Source organism: Antechinus flavipes, chromosome 3 (genome assembly GCF_016432865.1).
Source record: "Antechinus flavipes isolate AdamAnt ecotype Samford, QLD, Australia chromosome 3, AdamAnt_v2, whole genome shotgun sequence".
NCBI classification, from domain to species: domain Eukaryota; kingdom Metazoa; phylum Chordata; class Mammalia; order Dasyuromorphia; family Dasyuridae; genus Antechinus; species Antechinus flavipes.
This window is the reverse complement of record NC_067400.1, coordinates 60295363-60315679: the sequence shown is the minus strand read 5'-3', so window position 1 is coordinate 60315679 and position 20317 is coordinate 60295363. Positions and strand designations below refer to the sequence as shown.

General features: G+C 37.1%; 1 protein-coding gene across 1 annotated transcript in view; it reads right to left on the bottom strand.

Moving 5' to 3' along the window:
- The window catches only part of PAX3 (paired box 3), a 107813-nt gene that overhangs the window by 82983 nt on the left and 4513 nt on the right, over window positions 1–20317 (bottom strand). The window contains exon 4 of the mRNA XM_051983466.1: window positions 19521–19655. Within this exon, the coding sequence (XP_051839426.1) occupies window positions 19521–19655 (135 nt within the window). The remainder of the gene's footprint in view (window positions 1–19520; window positions 19656–20317) is intronic.

The window sequence follows — 20317 nt, the reverse complement described above, 5'->3', positions numbered from 1 at the left end:
AATATGACAGACAGACAAGTTGGATGAAATGAATTCATTATCACCTGGCTCTATTTTGTCCTCTTCATGCCTAGGCAAGCATTAACTAAGTGCCTGTCTGATTGTGAGGAGAAGATGTAATTCTTTTATCCCGATCTCTGGATGAAGGGGAGAATGTATCAGTAAAGGCTACTGCTTATATGATTCTTCTAAGAATAATGATTACTTTCTCCTATGATGGGATTTCTTACAACACAGCTAATAGCCAAGAGGAGGATCATTTGAATTTACACACACACACACACACACACACACACACACACACACACACATACATATCTTTTAGGGACATATAACACTGATAAAATTGCAAGATTGTATATATCCCCACTATGCAGGAGGAGGGAAAAGTCTGCCCACATGCATGAAAGGATGTCTAAATTAACCTTTGCAATAACAAGCTACCTTAAAAGGGGGAGAAAGGGGATGTAGGAGGGCAACTAGTCAACTTTAATAGTTCTTCTAACATATGAAGGTCTAGCTTCCTCATCAAGAAGCAATAACAAGGTCAGCTAATACCTCATGTGAGGAGAGCAAAGAAGATCTCAACATTACTGACCTTTAAGGAGATTTATAAGGACTAAAGAAACTTAGAATTTTACAACTAGAAAAAGCTTAAAAGTTATTGAGCTTGCTACCCACTTTTTGAAGACAAAGAAACTGAAGTCTAGAGAGAATTATTTGCTCACATTTTTACAAAGCTAATTTAGTAGCAAAATTGGGTCTCCTGTGTTCATTTTCAAGCTCTTTCTACTTTGTCACAGATTCAGCTCATGAACCCACTTCAACTAAAGTTGATGTCTCAGAGTACAACAGCCTTGCTTCACTATGCCAAACGATCACTCTCATTTGAAACAATTTTTGGGAAGTGTCATTTCATTCCAGAGCTTTAATGAATATCCTAGGAAAATGGCGTAGATACAGATATTAACTTTCATCTTCCATCCCAGCCATCATTACCATCACCTTGACTTTCTTTTATTCTCTGGGCCAGGAACTCTGGGGTATTTGCATTAGTATTTCACAGAATAGTTGTGAGAAAAGTAACATGTGTGAATTTTATTGTTGTTCGTTGTAAAGTTGAACTCTTAGTTCTGAAAATGAAATATCAGGAATATATCAAAATGCACTTTTCAGGGAAACTTCAGGACCAGTGCTTAGTCTAGCTCAGAATAGATCTCATTGAATAACAGTGGATTAGAGAAAATCCTCTGGACTCTGAATAGCTATGGGCATCACAAATCTATATATTTCCAAGGAATCCCCGAACTTGAGAAAGTGAGTCACCAAAGTTCTAACTGGCCATTAACTTCACTGCATTTTACCATACATAAAGTAATCTGCCTTTTCCTGAACAAAAGTTCAGGATTGAATTGAGATGAATTGGAAATCCTCTTGCAAAGATGGCAGACTTGCTAAATAGTCTGGGTTTTGTAATGGAGCACCAAAGACTTGGTTCTGGTCATTCAGTTGCTTTTGATTATTCACATTGTCTCTTTTCATTAATCATACTGATTCTGTTCAGCCCTCTACTTTAGGTTGCCTATGTGGATGATCAATAATATTACCCTTCCTAATATTTTATCACATTGGAAATGTATTTTTATAAGGAATTTATTTAGAACTCAACAGATACTAAATACTAAATAGTGGAGATAATGCCCACTTATAAAAAGCAGGTTTTAATCTTTTGTATGTGTGTCATGGATCCCTTTGAGAGTCTCATGAAATGTATGGACTTCTTGCAATAATGTTTTTAAATATATAAAATCCCTCGTAATACAAAGGTCACCAAATACAATATAGTATAGTTATCAAAGTTATCAGTTTTTCTTTAAGTTCAGGGGTTCCAGATTAAGAACCTCTATTCTACAATGAACATAGTTATTTTCCCTTTAACTGGTCACTTACATAAGCTTATATAAAGACTACTTGTTTAGATAGGGATGATATAGAATCAATCCTCTTTGGATGGAATATAAAACAGACTGGAATATAACCTGGAAAAATTGAGTATGCATGAATTTTCTGAAACTCCCAAAAGAGGCATGGCTGGAGTTCAGAGAAGTGGTACAATTATTCTTGGGGATAAATATGTGTTATGAGGTGGGATTCTGGGGAGAAATGAAATATAACAGAAAGAGCACAGACATAGGGAGTTAGGAAGCACAGCTCTTTCATTGTAACCTTGGGCATCACTCTGGGTATGAGAGAGGTGAGGAAGAATTAACCCAATTGAAGTGGGGAAGAAGGAACACAGCAGAGGAAAAAGGAGGGCACCAACAATATACCTCTCCTTACTTTCACCTTAAATAAGGCCCGCTTACTTTTTGCCATGATCAGGAACGGAAGTTGGACAAAGCATTTTTAGAAGTAACAAATTTCAGTTGTGCTTTAAAAATATAAACTTGTTCTCTGGTTTAAACTCTGATTCTCTGTAAACTTTTGGCTGGGGGACAACCATCATTTCTTTCCTAATTTTTTTTCCAAGTAAACTTCCAACACTGGAAATTAAACTGTGAAAGATAGCTATTGTTTTTCCTAATCAATTTAATTCTCTGTTTAAAAAAAAAAAGACTTCATTTCAGGGAAAATCCTCAGTTGAAAACTGCAGAAATAGTTTATGTTAAATTGAATAAAATGGTGAAAGCTATCCAGGAAACAAAGGGTAAGAACAATATGTCTCCTATCCACATAATGGTATTTCACTGTTGTACATAAACATGACATTGTTCTAATAGTAACTGACAATTCCAGCTTTAAGGCTTACAACATACTTCATATGCATTACTTCTTTTGAACCTCCCAACAATCCTGTGAGGTAGGTACTACAACTATATGATCTCCATTTTACAAATAAAGAAACTGAGTTGAGGGAGATAAGGTGACATGCCCAGGTCAGTGTCAAAGGAAGAATTTGACACTGGTCTTCTGGACTCCAATGCTAACATCAATCTACTACAGTATGTTGCCTCATTGAACATAATTCTTCAATTTATACATTAAAAAATTCGTCTTAATTTTGAAATTTCATGGAAGAATGATAGAACATAAATCTGCCTGTAGAAGATTGTGGGAAATTTTGAGATTAAATTTACATGAGATAGGTATAGACATGAATACTGGTCTTATTTATCCCCAGACTACTTTTCCACTCACTAAGTAATGCTTGCCTTTATAGATTCTTGAAAAGCAAGATGAAAAAAAAGATATACAGTTACAGCCCATTAGAAACATAGTTCAAACTCCATTAGAAAAAATTCACAGAGTTATTCTTTAGTCTGCAATTTTAAAATTTTGAATTATAAACAACAGAATTTCCCTATGTAGGAATTGGAGTTAGATAAAATAAGAATAAGGGAAGAAGAGTACCTGCTGAAGGATAAATGCCAAATCCCAAAAGGAAAAGGTACTGAGATGGACCTCATCCTTTTTGATCTCTCAAAGTTTCATGTATTCTTTCTTGCCCTCCTTTCTATTCTTTCCCCTTTCAGGTTCAATTGCTGTGCTGAAATACCAGCTTTATGACTATTCTTTGCCTTTACCTCTTAGAGAGAGAAAAATTAAAGCAGTTGTGGAAACTTGGCATGCCCAGAAACTATTGGCAGATTTTGCCTTCAAATAAAGTACAGAAACTTATTTTCTACTCATGTCTCCTCCCCTTCACCTCCCAATACACACACACACACACACACACACACACGCACACACACACACACTGTAGTTTCTTGCCTTACAAGAACATCAGTCAAATGCTAAAGGAATAGAAAAAAAAAATCACTAAATCTGGAGTCAGATGGACTTGAATTCCAATCCTGATTCTATCTTACATCATCTAACTTCTCTCTTCTTCACGTTCTTCATCTATAAAAGGAGAAAGTTAGACAAGATGACCTTTCAGGTCTCTTTCCAACTCTAAATCTATGACCCTATGAACAGATCCTCTGGAAAATTCTCATTACTGGATGGATATAGCTTCTTACTGGACCAAATGAGGTGTTAAGAGAACACCATCCAGTTGTACTCATCTGTTCCTTCCTCATTTAGAAATGGATTGAGAGAAGTTCAGAAGTCCAAGATGTTCCCAAAATATAACTGATGATGAAAGCCAAAAATCCCTGTCAGTAAGACTTCATCTTCCCTAGGAAAAAATGAAGTATAAAATTGACGACCTAAATGATCTCCAAGTCCCAAGACTAAAATTTTATAATTTAAGAGAGGAAAAAATTAAAATTTATAGTAAAGATTCTAGGTGGAAGAATCAACTTCTGGCTTTGATTATTTAGATGGTCTCTTTTCAGTGATCAAATTTATTCTTTTCAGCCTTCAACTTTAGATTGCTTATGTTGATGATCAATAAACTTCCCAATCCTAGTGAATTATCATATTGTAAATATGTTCCTATAAGGAGTATATTTAGAAGTTGAGATAGAAGAAGATGGCAGGAATCTTACTATAACTTTATTTACTAATCATATCTTTCCTTTCTTGGATTTGACTTTACTGGATATCTTTTATGAGCTGCAAAGCTATATAGTATGCACAGATAGTAATCAGTGCATCACAAATTATGGGACTGAGTCAGCCTGAATTATGTACAGCCTTTGAAGGGGGTTGAAACTTTTACATTCAGCCTGTTTATATTACCTAAAGAAGAATCCTTTACATTTCCAGAAGGTCAGGGTAGAGGGAGTCCAATTCTGGACATTTCCCTATGGACTTGAACAGAAATAAAATCCAGGTCATATATCTGATTTTTTATCAATACTTTTAAAAAAGTTTCAGAATTTTTAAAAAACCACCTTCCTAGCTCCTAATTATCAGAAATATATGCTGACTTGCTCTGGTGTTGAGATGAGGAATTGAAGGAGAAAGACACAGTGTCATTTTTAATTTTGTTTTTAACTAGATCAAGATTTTAATTTTCAAAAATTTACAACATTTGTTCATTTTTATTTTTCAAGACTTCTCAGGAAACTTTTTTTAATTTATAAAAAGTTTAAGGCAATTTTTCAAAGAGTTATTCTTCTAAAATACCTCTTCCTGACTGATTTCTCAGACTATAATTTTCAGTGTAGGAAAATTATGCATATATTCCATAAACATCAATAACATTGTATCTAGGGAAATATAAAATGGAAAGATTGGAGAAAAGCAAGTAGATGTGAAAAGTATAATTATCTTCTATGGATGCTAACAAGAGGAGTATGCTATGAAGTATTTTCAAAGTTGCTACTATAAACCTCTAGAAGCACACAAACTCATAGGCCATCATTTCTAGAGAATCAAAATGGGCAAAGTATGTTCTACTATCTCTAATCTGAAGATAAAATATTAAATTAAAAGACTTTTAAAATGAAAAGGATATAAATTCTTTGTATATAGACCATTCATAATCTCTATACCTTTCCCAAAAAAAACACTATTTTTCCACTGACAAATATTTCTTACCTATCTAACAACTGCCCATAACAAATTAAGGAAGATGAAAGAAGTTAAGAAGCATAAACAGAGTCTAAGTAGTTAAATAATCAATGAATAAAGGAGAATAAGAAGGAAGAGAAAAGTAAGCAATCAAGAAGAGAAATTTCTCTTGATTTGCAGTATTTTCAAATGGAAAGAGAGGTTTAAGTGGCTTGATAGATGGAATGGAGACCTGAGTTTAACTCCTATCTCAGACACTCCCAGGCTGGACAAACCACTTCTGTGCCTCAGTTCCCTAGCCTGTAAAACAAGGATAATATTAGCCCTTCCTTTCCAGGGTCACTATAAGGATCAAATTAGTTAACACAAAAATATTTTGCAAACCACAAAGCACTATATAAATGCCAGCTATTTATTGTTTTGAGACGTTGAGTATTATATATATTGAATAATGAAGAAATAAAATTGCTCCAGAATCATTTTCTTCAGAGTACTCAGTTTTTCTTCCCAAGAAAGAACTCATTTCAATAATCGTTCAGTATGTTCAAGTTACAGTTAGTAAGACTGTCAAATCGAAAGGCTCCTTCTTTCTTTAGAAAGAGGTTTGGACTAGTTAATCCAGAAGTTTCCTTCCCTAGATTTGTCATCATATATCAGAGTGTCAGAGGGAATCTACCCCCTTCAGAACACCCTGTGGCTCTCGGGGACATTTTTATCAGTTCACTAGGAGCACTTTCCAGCCTGTGAGTTGGCCGCCTGCTGGGATGCCTAAGCCTCAACAGCTGCATAAACTGGCTGTGCCTCAACCTGACCTATCTCAGAGACAGGTCAGACCAGTGCATGTGGGGATAAGAAAACAACCTTCACTTCAGTGGCAGGATTGCCAAGCTGCTCCAGCAATTAGAAATACACGAAGAGAGAGGGGCTCCTCATCGATCCTCTCAAGTGATTTTTTTTTTCTATTTTTACCCCAACTTCTCTATATAACAACATATGAACATGTTAAACACAGAGCAATTCTCAAAACCTAGAATTCCAAAACCAAGTAAGACACTGAATGAATAGAAGGATTGAGTCTAAAAAGAGTAACAACACATGAAAGTGGTTCAGTGGGCTAGAACAATAATTTATTGAAATATCTCTTAGTATTTCTAGACAAGATCTAAAAGACAGAAAACTATTTTTAAGGGGGGAACTCAGAGAAGAATCATCAGTAACTATATTTCTTGGGCAAAAATAGAACAAAATGAACAAAATACCTAGTCAAAAGTTTTAGGAAACTTTAATGAACTAACTAAAGGAAGTAGAAAAAATGTAATGAAGAAAGAACATGTGAGATCAGAAACCAGTCTATTTGTAGTGAACCCATTTACCTACTACCTCTCCCTAGTAAATAGGGGCTACAGAAGTCCAGAACTAATGTTGATTCTGTGCTTCAAAACAGTAAAGTTAATTTAAGAAAAACATCATTTTATTGAGTTAAGAAGCAGGTCGTCCAGGGCCATAATCTTTTAAAAAAATCACTGTTCCTAATTTAATGAAATTTGTTTCTAAAAATAAGTTTTATTATTTTCAACCTGTTAAAATTAATAATTTTTAAATATAATTGCAAACTCTTTTTTTTCATTTAATACAAATGATCAATCCCCCTCCCTAGGGTTTCTGTAGGGGTTTTTAAAATCACTATTGGTTTCATTTGCAGGGAGTCATAATCATATCTGACTGAAATTCAAAGTTACTCCTATTCACTACAACCTTTTGAGGACCCTGAAGTACTAATCTTACTATGCTTATAACTTAGAAGTATACTTCTAGTTAATTGGAGCTATTTTTTTGAGGAGGGGGGTGGGAGTCAGATGCAATTCAGGTATGGTTATGGGGCATATTCTCATATATGGAAGGGAGTATATTCCCTCTGACATTCTGTCATGTCTTAGTCTGAGATTTTAAGGAATAGTTTTATCATTGGAATATATCTGAATGACTAGTTTCTTGTTTTATACTAAGTATACTTACATCTTATACTATGTATAAGGAGAGAATGTTTATATTCCCATTGGTGTTTAGTAAAATGATCACATATAGACTGAGTGAGGGATACAGCTAAAGGAGGGATTACTGCATATATGCTAAGAAGATGAAATGAAAGGAATGTAGTTAGGATGCTATCTAAAATCATGGAGGGAAAATAATGAAATTTTCATACTTAAAAAATGCATCGGTATTCTTGATAAAAGTAATCTACTAGTTGTACCAACAGCTTGTTTATAAGAAGAAACTCTTTTCCTCCACTACTCAAATCCTTAAAAAATTAAATATGACTTCTCATTTGGGAATAAGGGGACCTTTGCCTATCACTGGTTTCAAGAGTATGTCCATTGGGTATGTGTGTGGGAAATTATATTTTTAAAAGTGAGACAATGAAAGTGTGATACTAGAGTTCTCAAAATAGTATCCCACTAATTTAAGCCTCCTAGAAAGTAACGGTCTCAAATGTGAATTTAAGATTTTTCTGAGGCTCTAGGTAGAATAAGCCTCATATCCTTTTGACTATGCACTTTTATTGGTTTTTTAATAGCCAGATCAATTCCTGAATTGGATTTATTCCCAATGGGAAATTCCCATCTTCTAAATGAGGAGTTTCATAGAATTCTTCAGTTCCCAAGGTAAATTTAGATTGAGGAAAAACCCTTAAGCTTAAGCTTGAAGAAATTTTCTACTGCGTTAAAATGACCAATAAAATGTTTTTCCTTCCCCCTTTCTTCTTGGGTTGAGGGTGGGATTAGCTTACTATTGTTGTGAATTTGAGCAGTTAGATTTGGCCTCTTAATAATAACCCAATAAAATATTTTGTATTAATACTATAAGAATGAAGACAATAAAATGTACAATACTTTGACTAAATCACTTCAACACTCCGAGATTGTTTTCAATTAAATATCTACTATAAAGGGGTCTTAATATCATAGATTTAGACCTGCAAGGAAATCTTGGAGACCATCCATCAGTGGCTTTCTTTTTTATAGATGAGTAAATTGAGATCTAGATAGACTAAATGGCTTGTTTAAAAATTGCAGGTGATAAGAGGAAGAGGCAATATTTGAATTCCATCTCTCTGACTTCCAAATTGGGGCTCTTTTTGCTATGCCATGATGTCAGTTGCAAACTCTGATTTCAACCACTGAAAATATACCTGTTCCAAATCTAGTCTAATACAGCCACCTTTTATTAAGATCGAACAACAAACCAGGCACTGTAAAAAAAACACTGGAAAATTAGAGACAAAATGAAAAATAGAAAACAACCCTTGATCCCAAGAAGCTTACATTCTACTGGGGGGTTATCATAATATGTCACCCTCATATCTCTGAGTCCTAATAGAATAGCTATTAAATATCTACTTTCTGTTCCAGGAACTAGATTAAATATTTGACATACAAAGAAAGCAAGGAAAAACTCCCATTCTAATAACAGAGACAACATGTAAATAACTATGTACAAATATGATATAGATAAGATAAAATGGAAGTTATAAACAGAGGGAAAGGATGTGGGCAATGAACAGAAAATACCTTTCTATGGAAAACATATTATGAAACCCATCTTAAATTCTCACACAACACAAAGGTTAATTTTTAAAATTACTTTTGATGAGAAAGCATTTATTATGAGATAGAGAAGGAAAGATTACAAAGTTGCCAAGGGCATCCTTCCACATACTTGTCCCAAGATCCCATCCACATCTAGTTTTTGACAAGTCAACTTTTTTATGGCATAACACTGAAGAGGTCTTTTGAGGGTAATACTAACTTGGATTCTGATGACTGTGCCAATAGTGATTACTATATGAAAATGGGAAGTAATTAGATCCATTCTATTCTGTAAGCAACATAATCACATCATGCAGTTTTGTGGGAACTTCCTGTGACATTCTTTTAATGATGGACTCAGAACTGACTGACTAAGCAACCTGTGAATGATAGTTGATGAATGATAGCATGTACTGAATGTTCAGCTCAATTCTCAAAAGTATAAGTTAAACTCTGGCTTTTTACCATACAGTGGGGGGAAGGAGGGGAGGAATGTTGGCTCCGAATTGACAAAATGAGTTCAATTCCCAGCTCCACTAAGGTCCCTTTAAGCACAAAATCTACTATCCTAAAATTCTTCTGTACATTTACAAGAGTGGGGAAAATCTTGTCTTCCTAAGAGGGAAAAGGACCCTACTTTATCCTTATTTCCAGCAAGTCTTGAACACTGGGAGATTGCTGAGAAGAAAGAAAGAAAGAAAGAAAGAAAGAAAGAGAGAGAGAGAGAGAGAGAGAGAGAGAGAAGAGAGAGAGAGAGAGAGAGAGAAAGAAAGAAAGAAAGAAAGAAAGAAAGAAAGAAAGAAAGAAAGAAAGAAAGAAAGAAAGAAAAAGAAAGAAAGAAAGAACCAGTAAAGCCAGAGAATTCTGGGGGTGGCATTCAAAACCCATGATCCAGAAATCAATTTAAACTATCCTAACCAAAACCTAATGCGTTTAAAATATGCATCTTATGTCCTGAGTTTAACTCTTTTTCACAAGGCAGTACTTTAATGGAAAGTAACTCTTTAATGGAAGGTAACAGGATCTGAGATCAGAGGACCCATATTTTGAATACTGTCTCTACCACTTAGTATCTATATGAGTTTAAATAAGTTATTTCTCTTCCCTGTGCCTCAGTTTCCTCCTCTGTAAAAATAAGGAGGTTGGAATAAATGATCTCTGTTCCTTCCAAATTAAAATCTATGTTCCTATAAGTCTCTTAGAATATATCTCTTGAGAAGATATAACAACTCCACACTTTTAAACACTTTTTAAGAGAAGGGATTTAATGCCAACATATTGCCAAAGGATATCAGCTCTTTTTTCTTAATTCTACCTTAGAGATGGGAACAGGATTCTTGGCCCCCCTACACATATACTCCAGTTTGAATCTTGGAATTAGACTTTCAAACTTTTCTAAACACATATTCTGTGTTTAGAAAGAACTTGATTCCATTTACTATATTAATACATGGAATATTTATATGTTAATTATTTAGAGGAAGGTTGTATGAGATGAGGGGAAGGAGCTTTGAATTTAAAAGGAGAAAATTTCCTGGATTTGAATCTTCCTCCACCCCCAACCTCTCTAGCTTAGTGGCAATGAGCAAGTCCCTTAACAACACTGAGCCTCAGCTTCCCTCTGTGATAAGTGGAAATAACAATAAACCACCTATAAAACCTATTTCACAAGGTTGCTCTAAAGACCAAATGAGGCAATGATAACAAAAACACTTTGCAAACATTAAATTATAATGTTCCAAATATTTTCTCTTTTTAGTCTTAGAGAAAGAGCTGCCAAAGTCTCAAAGAGACTAAGAAATTCCCTTATTCACACAAGTAAAAGTGAGAAACAGGATTTAAAGCCAAGCTTTACCTGGTTCCTCTGCCAGTGTTCTATCTAGTATTTCCCTGCCCTGTTCCACCTCACTTTTCCACTCAAACTCCAGTAGCTCCCTATCTGGAGCTCCCTTCAGGACCAAATACAAAATCCATTGTTTGGCATTCAACATAACCTCCTCCCTTTCCAGTCTTCAAATAGCTTAGTCCCTATATGTATTCTTCAATCTAGTGACACTGGCCTCCTGAATGATCCATGAGCAAGACACTTCATTTCTCAGCTCTGGGCATTCTCTCTTACTGCCCCTCTCCCCCATACCTGAAACACTTTGCTTTCTCACTTCTATCTTTTGGTTTCCTTTAAGTCTCAAGTAAAATTCCATTTTCTCCAAAAAATCTTTCCCAATTCTTCTTACTTCTGATGCTTTCCCTCTGGCAATTATTTCCTGTTTATCCTATATATAACTTGTTTGTATATATTTATTGTCTCCCATTAGAATGTGGATTCCTTAAGGACAGGAACTGTCTTTGGCTTCTTTTGCATCCACAGCCCTTCAGCAGAGTGTCTGGCACTTGGTTGGTTGTAGTCCTTCATACTCAAAGAGGACCAAAATAATATCACTATGTTAGAGTGGCACACTTAACAGACAATAAATGTTAATGTTTATAGATCGATACCCTACTACCTTTCAAGACATTACATAGGTACCACAACGCAGCAAAGAGGCACTGGGGTGTAAAAAGCTGGCTAAGAACCTTGGATGACCTGGGTTTAAATCCTCAGTGACTCATACTGTCTATGTAACCCTCGGCAAATCAGGACAACTCTAGTCTGGACCACTCTCTAAGATTTTATGCAGAAGAGAAGTTGTTGATTTGCTTTAGTAGGAGGAAGTTCCTCACCGGTAATATTAGTATCATTGACACTGAATTCCAAAATATTTCTAACTTTTAGCTGACTAGATCAGCTATGGTCCATAGTATGCCTAGTAGAGACCTAGTCACCATAAGGAGCAGATAGACTGAAGAAAAGAACTAGTATATGTTCTCTAATAAAACAAAAACAAGTCCTAAAGATAGTAGAAACTTACATACAGGTGATAATAAGCAGAGAAAGATATGAAAAAACTTTCCAGATTTCTAAGACACAGAATGGCTAATTTTTAAAAAATAGAATAGACTAGAAGTTTCACAGTGTGATCTGCTGAATTTTTCAGACCTGATTAAGCAACTAGATGAGAATTTCATCATAACAGTAAAAGGACATATTCAAATGTACAAAGTATTTTGACTCAAATATTTGACATTTCATTTAAAAGTCAACACTAAATGATAAAAATCTGGAGGAAATACTTTTCCAGGCATTCAGCATGTTGATTTCCACTTATGTGATGCAATGCTATATTTTTATCATGAAGTCTTGATGACGCCATATAAATATCCAAACCCAGTTCAGTGGACAATTAAAAGTTTATCTTGTGCAACTGGAGAATTGTTTACTCCTACTGTAATTCATAGTGGCCTACTTATAAACAAACTATACATGCAAACAAACATACATCTAGTTTTCTATTACAGGCAGTAATAAATACAAATGAGAATCATCTAACCATCTATAAATAAACAAAGAAGCGAAACACATGCAAGAAAGTGGAGTAAATAAATTCTCAATTGCCTGTGAGTTTAATTATGCGCCATATTGTTTAGTATAAGAAATGGAACCCTCCCTAAATCATAATCATCAGGAAGACAACTTCAAGGAAACTAATTGAATTAGAGTTTTTTTCCTGTGTATGTGTTACTAGTCCCAAATCTAGACTATACTTGATAATAGATGTACAATATACCTTTAATTTTAAATGTAAAATAAAATAACATGTGATTAAAAGCATTTTGAGAGTATATGTTTTAAGATTGCTATAAAATGGAAGTTTCATTTATGTTTTTTCAAAGATCATTGAATCATTATTCCAAAGAGGTTTGCAAAGCAAAGGAAGATTTTCCAAGAGAGATAAATTGAAATAATCCTACTTTGATCTCCCGGTTAAGAATCAGTTACAATGGAAGATGAACTTGGGACAGAGTTTCTGGTCTTTTAATTTGTAACAATGGTATCAACAAACAACTACTTAATCAATATTTGGCTAGGCTCACACCTTTTCAGATTTTAATTCCTCCTTGTAAAACAACTTCGGAGCAACGAGTGAGATAAGACATTAAAATGACTGCTTAATTGCCTTGTAGTGTCTCCTTAGTTATATATGTACATACTTAATCATTCTGGAATCTTTATTTACCCACTTAAAGAAACTACCAGTCTTAACAGTGGACATCACCTAACTCAAATATCTGTACTCGTGCCTTACGTTCACTCTACTCTAATCGAAGTTAGGGGATTTGTTTTAGTTTGGGGCTTTTAAATATTACTATTTTCCATCAGCCATGCCAAGTTAAGGCGCCTTACTCAACAGTGATGGGATGAGCCCACTTCAGAGCAAATTAGGAAAAAGAATTTATCTGCCTTACATTCAAATGTACATTCCTTTCGTTAGCAAAAGATAAAAAAAAGAAAGAAAGAAAGAAATCTTTCCAGTCAGAGTCTACGTTTAAGACTTTAAAATTTAATTTCACGCTGACTGTATTTCCCCCCTCAAAAAGTATTTGTTCGTGGATTTGAAATGACATTTATATGGAAAAATTTGTATCCAGTAGATTTATTGCTTACCATTTCATTCAGTTTCTCCTTAACTAAAGAGCACTTGCTAGTTCTACTTCATTTCTCATCCCACTTTTATTACTTCGCCCTAGGGACTCTTAAATGATCTATCAGCGGGAGTATAGCTACTCTTTAGCAAACCCCAGTCCCATTCCAGTGCTATCAATAGCTAAATCAAATACAAAAATAAACATCTAATTTCCAAGCATTTAATGAGAACATTTGCATGTTTTCAACGCCTGGAAAAGAAATGAATGTGCATGAGTTACCCAAAAGATCTTGAGATTTTATTTCTTCTGCTTGAGTTAAGTTAGATTTCTTTCCCACTCACCCACCTCCCAAATTCTACAGCTAAATATTACAAGAATTCCTACAAGTATTCTAATTAGCTTGCGACTCTAATATTCACATTTTGAAATTTAGAAATTCCGCACTCTAGTTATTTCAAAGCAAAATATTTTAAAAGATAGAGTTATAATCCAAATGGAATTAATAAATCCTAGATTCTTGAAATGGGTTGTCTACTTTAGTGTAAAAAACAAACAAACTACAGGCATGAGCATGAAGTCATTTCCTCTATGGTTTTAATTTGTAAGAAAGTTAGCCTTTTCCAAAATGTCCTCCACAGAAGCGTGAAAACTGGCCTTATAGTTCTTTCCATTTAAGTAGTGCCCTGCTAATTATAAAATTGCTAGAGGTTTTTATTCCCCTAGTAATGAAATACTTAAAACACTTTTCAAGTATTTTTTAACTACTTTAAAAAAAAAAGCCACCTCAAGCCAAATACCACTTAGGTGGTTATTTTTTCCCCTCCAAAAATTCTCGAAGCAATCGGATTTCCCAAGTGAAACATGAAGCGAATGAATCCTTTATTGTTCAGATTTAGAAAATCATAAATAAAACTTTTTTTTTTTTTTTTAAGTTTTAGGTCATGGGATTTGAAGGGAAAGTTTTAAAAGCAAATATCCTAATCCATCTTTACTTGAGGTCCATCGTCTGGCAATTCCTTGCTAACTTAACACACACACACACACACACACACACACACACACACACACACTGAAAGTGTATCTCCAACCCCAATCAAAACATCAATTTGGCAATCTAGCCTTGCTCCCCCTTAGCCCAGGAGCAGCCACTTCAAAGCCTATGCAACAAGCCAGTAATTGTAACATTGCATCTAAATATTTAAGCTAGAGGCTTGTTAGTCGCGTGTCCAGTTTACAGTCGTCATCTGTCCTCTAATTCCATTACAACACAAAGTAAAAATGTTTCCCAAAACTCACAAACAGGAAAAGCGTCACCCTAGCTGGAGAAGGAGGAGGGGGGGAGAGAGGAGGAGGAAGAGGAGGAGGAAGAAAGAGTAGAGAGGGAGAGGAAAGGGAGAAGGGGGGAGGGGGACAGAGGAGGAGGGGGAGGGAGAGAGGAAGAAGGAAAGAAGAAGAGGAGGAGGAGGAGGAGGAGGGGGAGGGAGAGAGGAAGAAGGAAAGAAGAAGAGGAGGAGGAGGAGGAGGAGGAGGAGGAGGAGGAGGAGGAGGAGGAGGAGGAGGAGGAGAATGAGCAGTTTCTATTGACTGGTCACGGCTTTTGTGTTAAAGGCTTTCTTTAAAATAAAAAAAAATGGGGGAGGTCGCAGAAATTTCGCTAATGTGAGCCTGGGGCAAGAATAAGAGGAAAAAAAAAAGAAGGGGGGGGAGGGTTGAGTCTAGATGAAAGTGAGAAGTACATAAAGGAGCGAATTGAGTCGGCCTGGGCCGGTAGAGTTAGCTGAGAGTAGCTCCCCGAAAGAGAGGGGGCCGAAGGCGGAGCGGCCCTTTGACGCAGTGCGCATGACTGGGGGCACTGGTCCATTGTGACTGTGCCTAAGGGCCAATTCCGCTGCGCCCGGGGAACAGAGGGGCCCATTGAGCTCAGGGCGGTGGATGTCACCCTGAGCCGCTGCGGCGGCGGCAGCCTGCGTCTCATCTCTCCATCGCCGAGACTCAGTGGCCAAGCTCCTTGCCTCGGCTCTAGTTGGCAAAAGGAGGGCCTCTGGCTTATACATAGCCAGGGCAGGAGAGGCAGCTGGGCTCCAGAAGGCAAAAAAAAAGCTGTGGTTCCCCTTGATGCCCCCTTCCTCTCCTCTTCCCCGCCCCACCCCCATCCTTTGCCCCAGCCCCACTCCGGCTAGGAGCCAGAATAAAGAGAAGGCGATAGAAGCGCTGTTCGAGCCGAACGTGCGCGACTTGCTGGTACTGCGCCCAAGGGCTCATCGGGCTGGGGCCTACCTGTAGTCGAAGCAAAGGAGAGGTTTAAGAAATTACGAGAAAAGGGAAAAAGGAGTGCCTGAAACTGTGATACCTTTGAATCCACCTCACGCCTCTCCCTCCCACTTCTAGATTCTACGATTATCGGAAATGAGACATAGCATCTCGCCTTGGTCTTGCTCCCGAGCCAGACTTGAAAAAGAACAGATAATATAGCTCATAGGCAGAGAGATAATAGCGGATAATAGACTCAAAAGTAATGGAGAAAGAAAACGGGAATAAATCCTAACTAGCCCTGAAGGTAGTGGATTGAAGAAGGTAGCCTTGAACGAAGAACCTCCCCCCATGACTGACTGTCAGGTCATCCAAGCTACCTTTATAGATATTTACTGTTTTCCGGTTGGACCCAATACCCTTAATTCCCCCCCTCCTCTCGTTCTATTTTAGTGTATAAATATTGGAAAGAAAGTAGTGGGGCTCTTCTTGAACTTACACCCCATTTTGTTGCTATTCCAGTCTTTACTGAGACATCTCTAGTCATTTCCTCTTAGGCTAGGGAGGGGAAAGGCGGGGTTGACTGAAGATGCAGCTTCCCTGACAACCCCAAATTAAATTAGGCTTTGGAGTCTGAGGTGTGTGTGTGTGCGTGTAACAATGGGGTGGGTTTTTGTTTTCTTTTTTATCCTCCTTCTAGAGGACTACTCTGGTTTTAAAGGATGGCCATAGTTTCTCTTGAATGGCAGCCGGCATAGCTAGACGAGTAGAAAGACTAGAAACATTTTGTAGGTGAAAATAGCCACTTTTTCCACGGTGGAGAGTCCATAAAACTTCTTGGAGCAGCAGCTATTGGGGCTCATTGAATAATTCATCCCTCATTGCAAGCCCATAATGTCTATTCTCAGCCTTTTGTGGAGCTGTTTTCTCTTCTTTTCTCCTTGAATTATAAAAAGGTTGCCTTCTTTTGTTCACATCAAGCTGCTGCTAGCTGAAGCTTTGTCTGGGCAAAGCTAAAGTGTGAGTTTCAATGGACTCTACCCTCTTTGTTTTCCAAGTTCATCTCCAAGTGTAGATTGTGTATAGAAGGCCTTCTTTGTAAAAGCTGGAAAAGTTGTACAAATGTTTGACCAGCTCATTTGGTACTTTTTGTCTCCTCTCCTTCCACTGACTATGTGCAGAAAAGGGCATTCTAGAGAGCTAGGGGGCTGCCAGTAACAAGTAAGGACCAAAGCGCTAGACACGGAGAAGCTTCTGTCTTCCTTTCCTCTTCCCTCCCTCCTATTTCTCTCCACCTTTTTTCTCCTCTCCTCTTCTCCTCTCTTCCTCTCCTTTTCTCTTTTCTCTCTCTTCTTTTCTTCTCTTCTCCTTTTTTTCTTTTCTCTCCTTGCCTCTTCTTTTCTCTCCCCCCTCTTCTCCTTTCTCTCTTCTTTTCTCCCCTCGCCTTTCATTCTTTCCTCTTTTCTTTTCTGTTTCCTTCTCTTCCTCCTCCTCTTCTGTCTTTTCAATAACTGAACAACAAAACTTCAAAACTCTTCCCCTCAATCCAAAAATAATTGCTCTTTTGGTTTTTGTTTTCTTTGCTCCCCCTCCTTTCCCTGGCCCTGTCGTGGGACAGTAATAAAACCTGGTCACCCTGCTCGGTAGCCAGTAAAAGCTTTGGAAGACAGGTTACATAGGAGTTGGAAATGAAGCATATTTAAGGACGCTCATCAATTTTGCTTTAGTAGAGGAAAAAAGCAAGCAGCAAAAAATATATCTTCCTCTCTTAGCCTGAGGTTTAATTTGATTTACTCTTTGATTATTTTTATAGCGATTTCTGAGCGTCTAGCCTCTCTAGATATGGAACTTGACTTGTAGTCAATCTAAATGCTCTTTAGGTTGCTTTTACAAATAAAAATTCCATTAGTTCACATGAAGGTTAGGGTGAAAGGAAATGGTGCCTGACTAGGAATTAGAAAAAGACAGAAAGACATCTTTAAGCTTCCATATGATAAGTATCACCCTGAAAGATCTGAATGGAAGGTTGAAACCCCAGCTCCTTTAAGGAGGATCACAGAAAACTAACTGGACTTTTGGTTACTTAAATCAAATGTAGTGGTAACACAAACTACTGAAAATAAGACTCTTGGACATTTCCCAAAGTTTCATTAATGAAGGAGACCCCAGATCATACTTCCCAGTCTAACTTTTAAAATGAGGAAAAACCAAGTGACAGGCAGGCAAATGAATACTCCAAGCAACACAAACATTCCTTTCCACCATTCAACTGTCTTGTAAGTAAACTGTTTTATGCAGGAGCGTGTATGTGTGTGTGTGTGTGTGTGTGTGTGTGTGTGAGAGAGAGAGAGAGAGAGAGAGAGAGAGAGAGAGAGAGAGAGAGAGAGAGAGAGAGAGAGAGAATTTCTCGGGTGATGGGCTCATTATTGGAAAGTGTTCTGACAAATCTTAAGCCTCCCCCCAAAAAAAAATATACTTGTCCACCTAACTCTATTCACTGTGAAGAGCCCTTCCCCCAATTATAATGAGATTAACTTTCTTTTTTATTGTATTAGTGACTTTAGACAAATGAACATTTTAAAAAGTCACTATTAGAGAAAGTTAAATTTTACAGAATTTAGGCACATCTAGAAAAGTATCCCTTTCCCTTTGATTTTTACAAAAATACAACTAATAAGATTAGGCTTTTTCTCCATTTGCTTTCTACTACTACATATCATCATGGACCTTCCTTCCGGTGGAACTAGAAATCAAAAGATGTGGAAGAGATGTAAAATATATACCACGTTTAACGTTTTTTTATATACAACACACTCCATGTGTAACAATATAAAAAGTGAATAAATGAAATAGGACAATTTAAATCTCTATAAATGTACAAGTGAATTATTAAAAATTCATTTGGATTTATGCTGCTCATTACTCCTTTAAGAGACTTTAAAAAATGATTTCTCCTTATTCCCTTGCCTTTCTTCCTATCTTCCTGCTAGTGAATCCTCTCCAAACTTTCTCTCTCTCTCTCTCTCTCTCTCTCTCTCTCTCTCTCTCTCTCTCTCTCTCTCTCTCTCTCCCTTTCTGTCTGTCTGTCTCTCTCTCTCCCCTTCCTCTCTCCTCTCCTCTGCTCCCCTCCCCCAATTCATATCTTAGAGCTAAGAATGGCTTGAGTTGTGAAACATAGGTCTTCTTTTCATTTACTTCAACATACAAAAATATTTCAACAACTCTACCTTCACATGAATCTTTTCCATTGGACAACCAGGTCCCCTAAAACACCTTGAGGGATCTACCACAGCAAACTCCGACACTCTTACATCCGAAGTCAAGACAAGTAATAGGACTTAAGTCCTCCAGGTAACAAACACAACGATCTCAACATCAGTGTCCTGATCATTTTTCTGGACAATGCAATCAGAGTGGGGAAGACATAATGGATTCGGGGAAGGGGGGAAAAAACAAAGGGGAGGGTCGCAGTCCACCTTTCTCTTTTCTTTTGCATCTACCAGTATCTGTACTGTGGCAAATAATGACAAGTAATGTTTCCATGATTTTCCATGAAAATCACCTAAAGTACCTGAGTAGCAATTGAAGGGGGAAAAAAAGTGGGCAGGAAAACCAATTAAAACCCATGAATCTCCAGGTTCCAAGCCTCCGAGTGCCATCAGAGTTCAAAAGCAAAGAAACTCGCTCCTTTACCTCTTTCGCTCAAGATCCCGTCAATGCTGTGTTTGGTCTTCCTTTCATTCTCCTCCACTTCCTTCCTTTCAATTTCTGCATCTTCTTCCTCTCCTTTTCCAAACTTACTTCTCAGGATACGGCTGATGGAGCTCACTTTAAAGGGGGGAAATGGAAAAGTTGGAACCCGGAAGGGGTTGCTGAAGTGAAATATCCCCCCAATTGCTTCCCCAGGCTATCTGAAAACAACTTTCAAAATCTCCCAGATTTGTTTCTTGGGAAGTTCCTACAGGTAAATGAAATAATGTACACAATCGCCTGCTCCGATTTAGACAGTTTATTGTGACCCACGGAAACGGTGCAGAGCTAAGTTGAGGGCGCCAAACTACACACATCTCGTTCTTTGACTTTTAGGAAGGATTTCCCTCGGCCGTAAGGACTCCGGTCATAGTGTCCCAGACCAAGGAACAGCCTTCCAACCAAGGAACTCTGTGGAGCAGAAAATATTGAACTACCGAGTTTGTTTTCAGAGGATACCACAACCAAGTTTTGCACAGAAAGTAAACTTTTTTTTTTTTTTTGAGGGCATGAAGGGTTTCGATTTCAATTCCAGAATAGTTTGCTATTGTAAAATCAAAAGAAAAATGCATTCTCCTTCATTTATTTTTTCCAGATTCCAGTCTGGTAAACAAATCCATGCTCTGAAATATCTCTTCTCGCAGGGAGAAGGGGGAAAAGTAGTTTCCATCTAATTAAAAACAAACTCTCTCTCTCTCTCCTCCCCTCTGCTCCTCTTTCACCTCCTCCCCCAGTGGAGA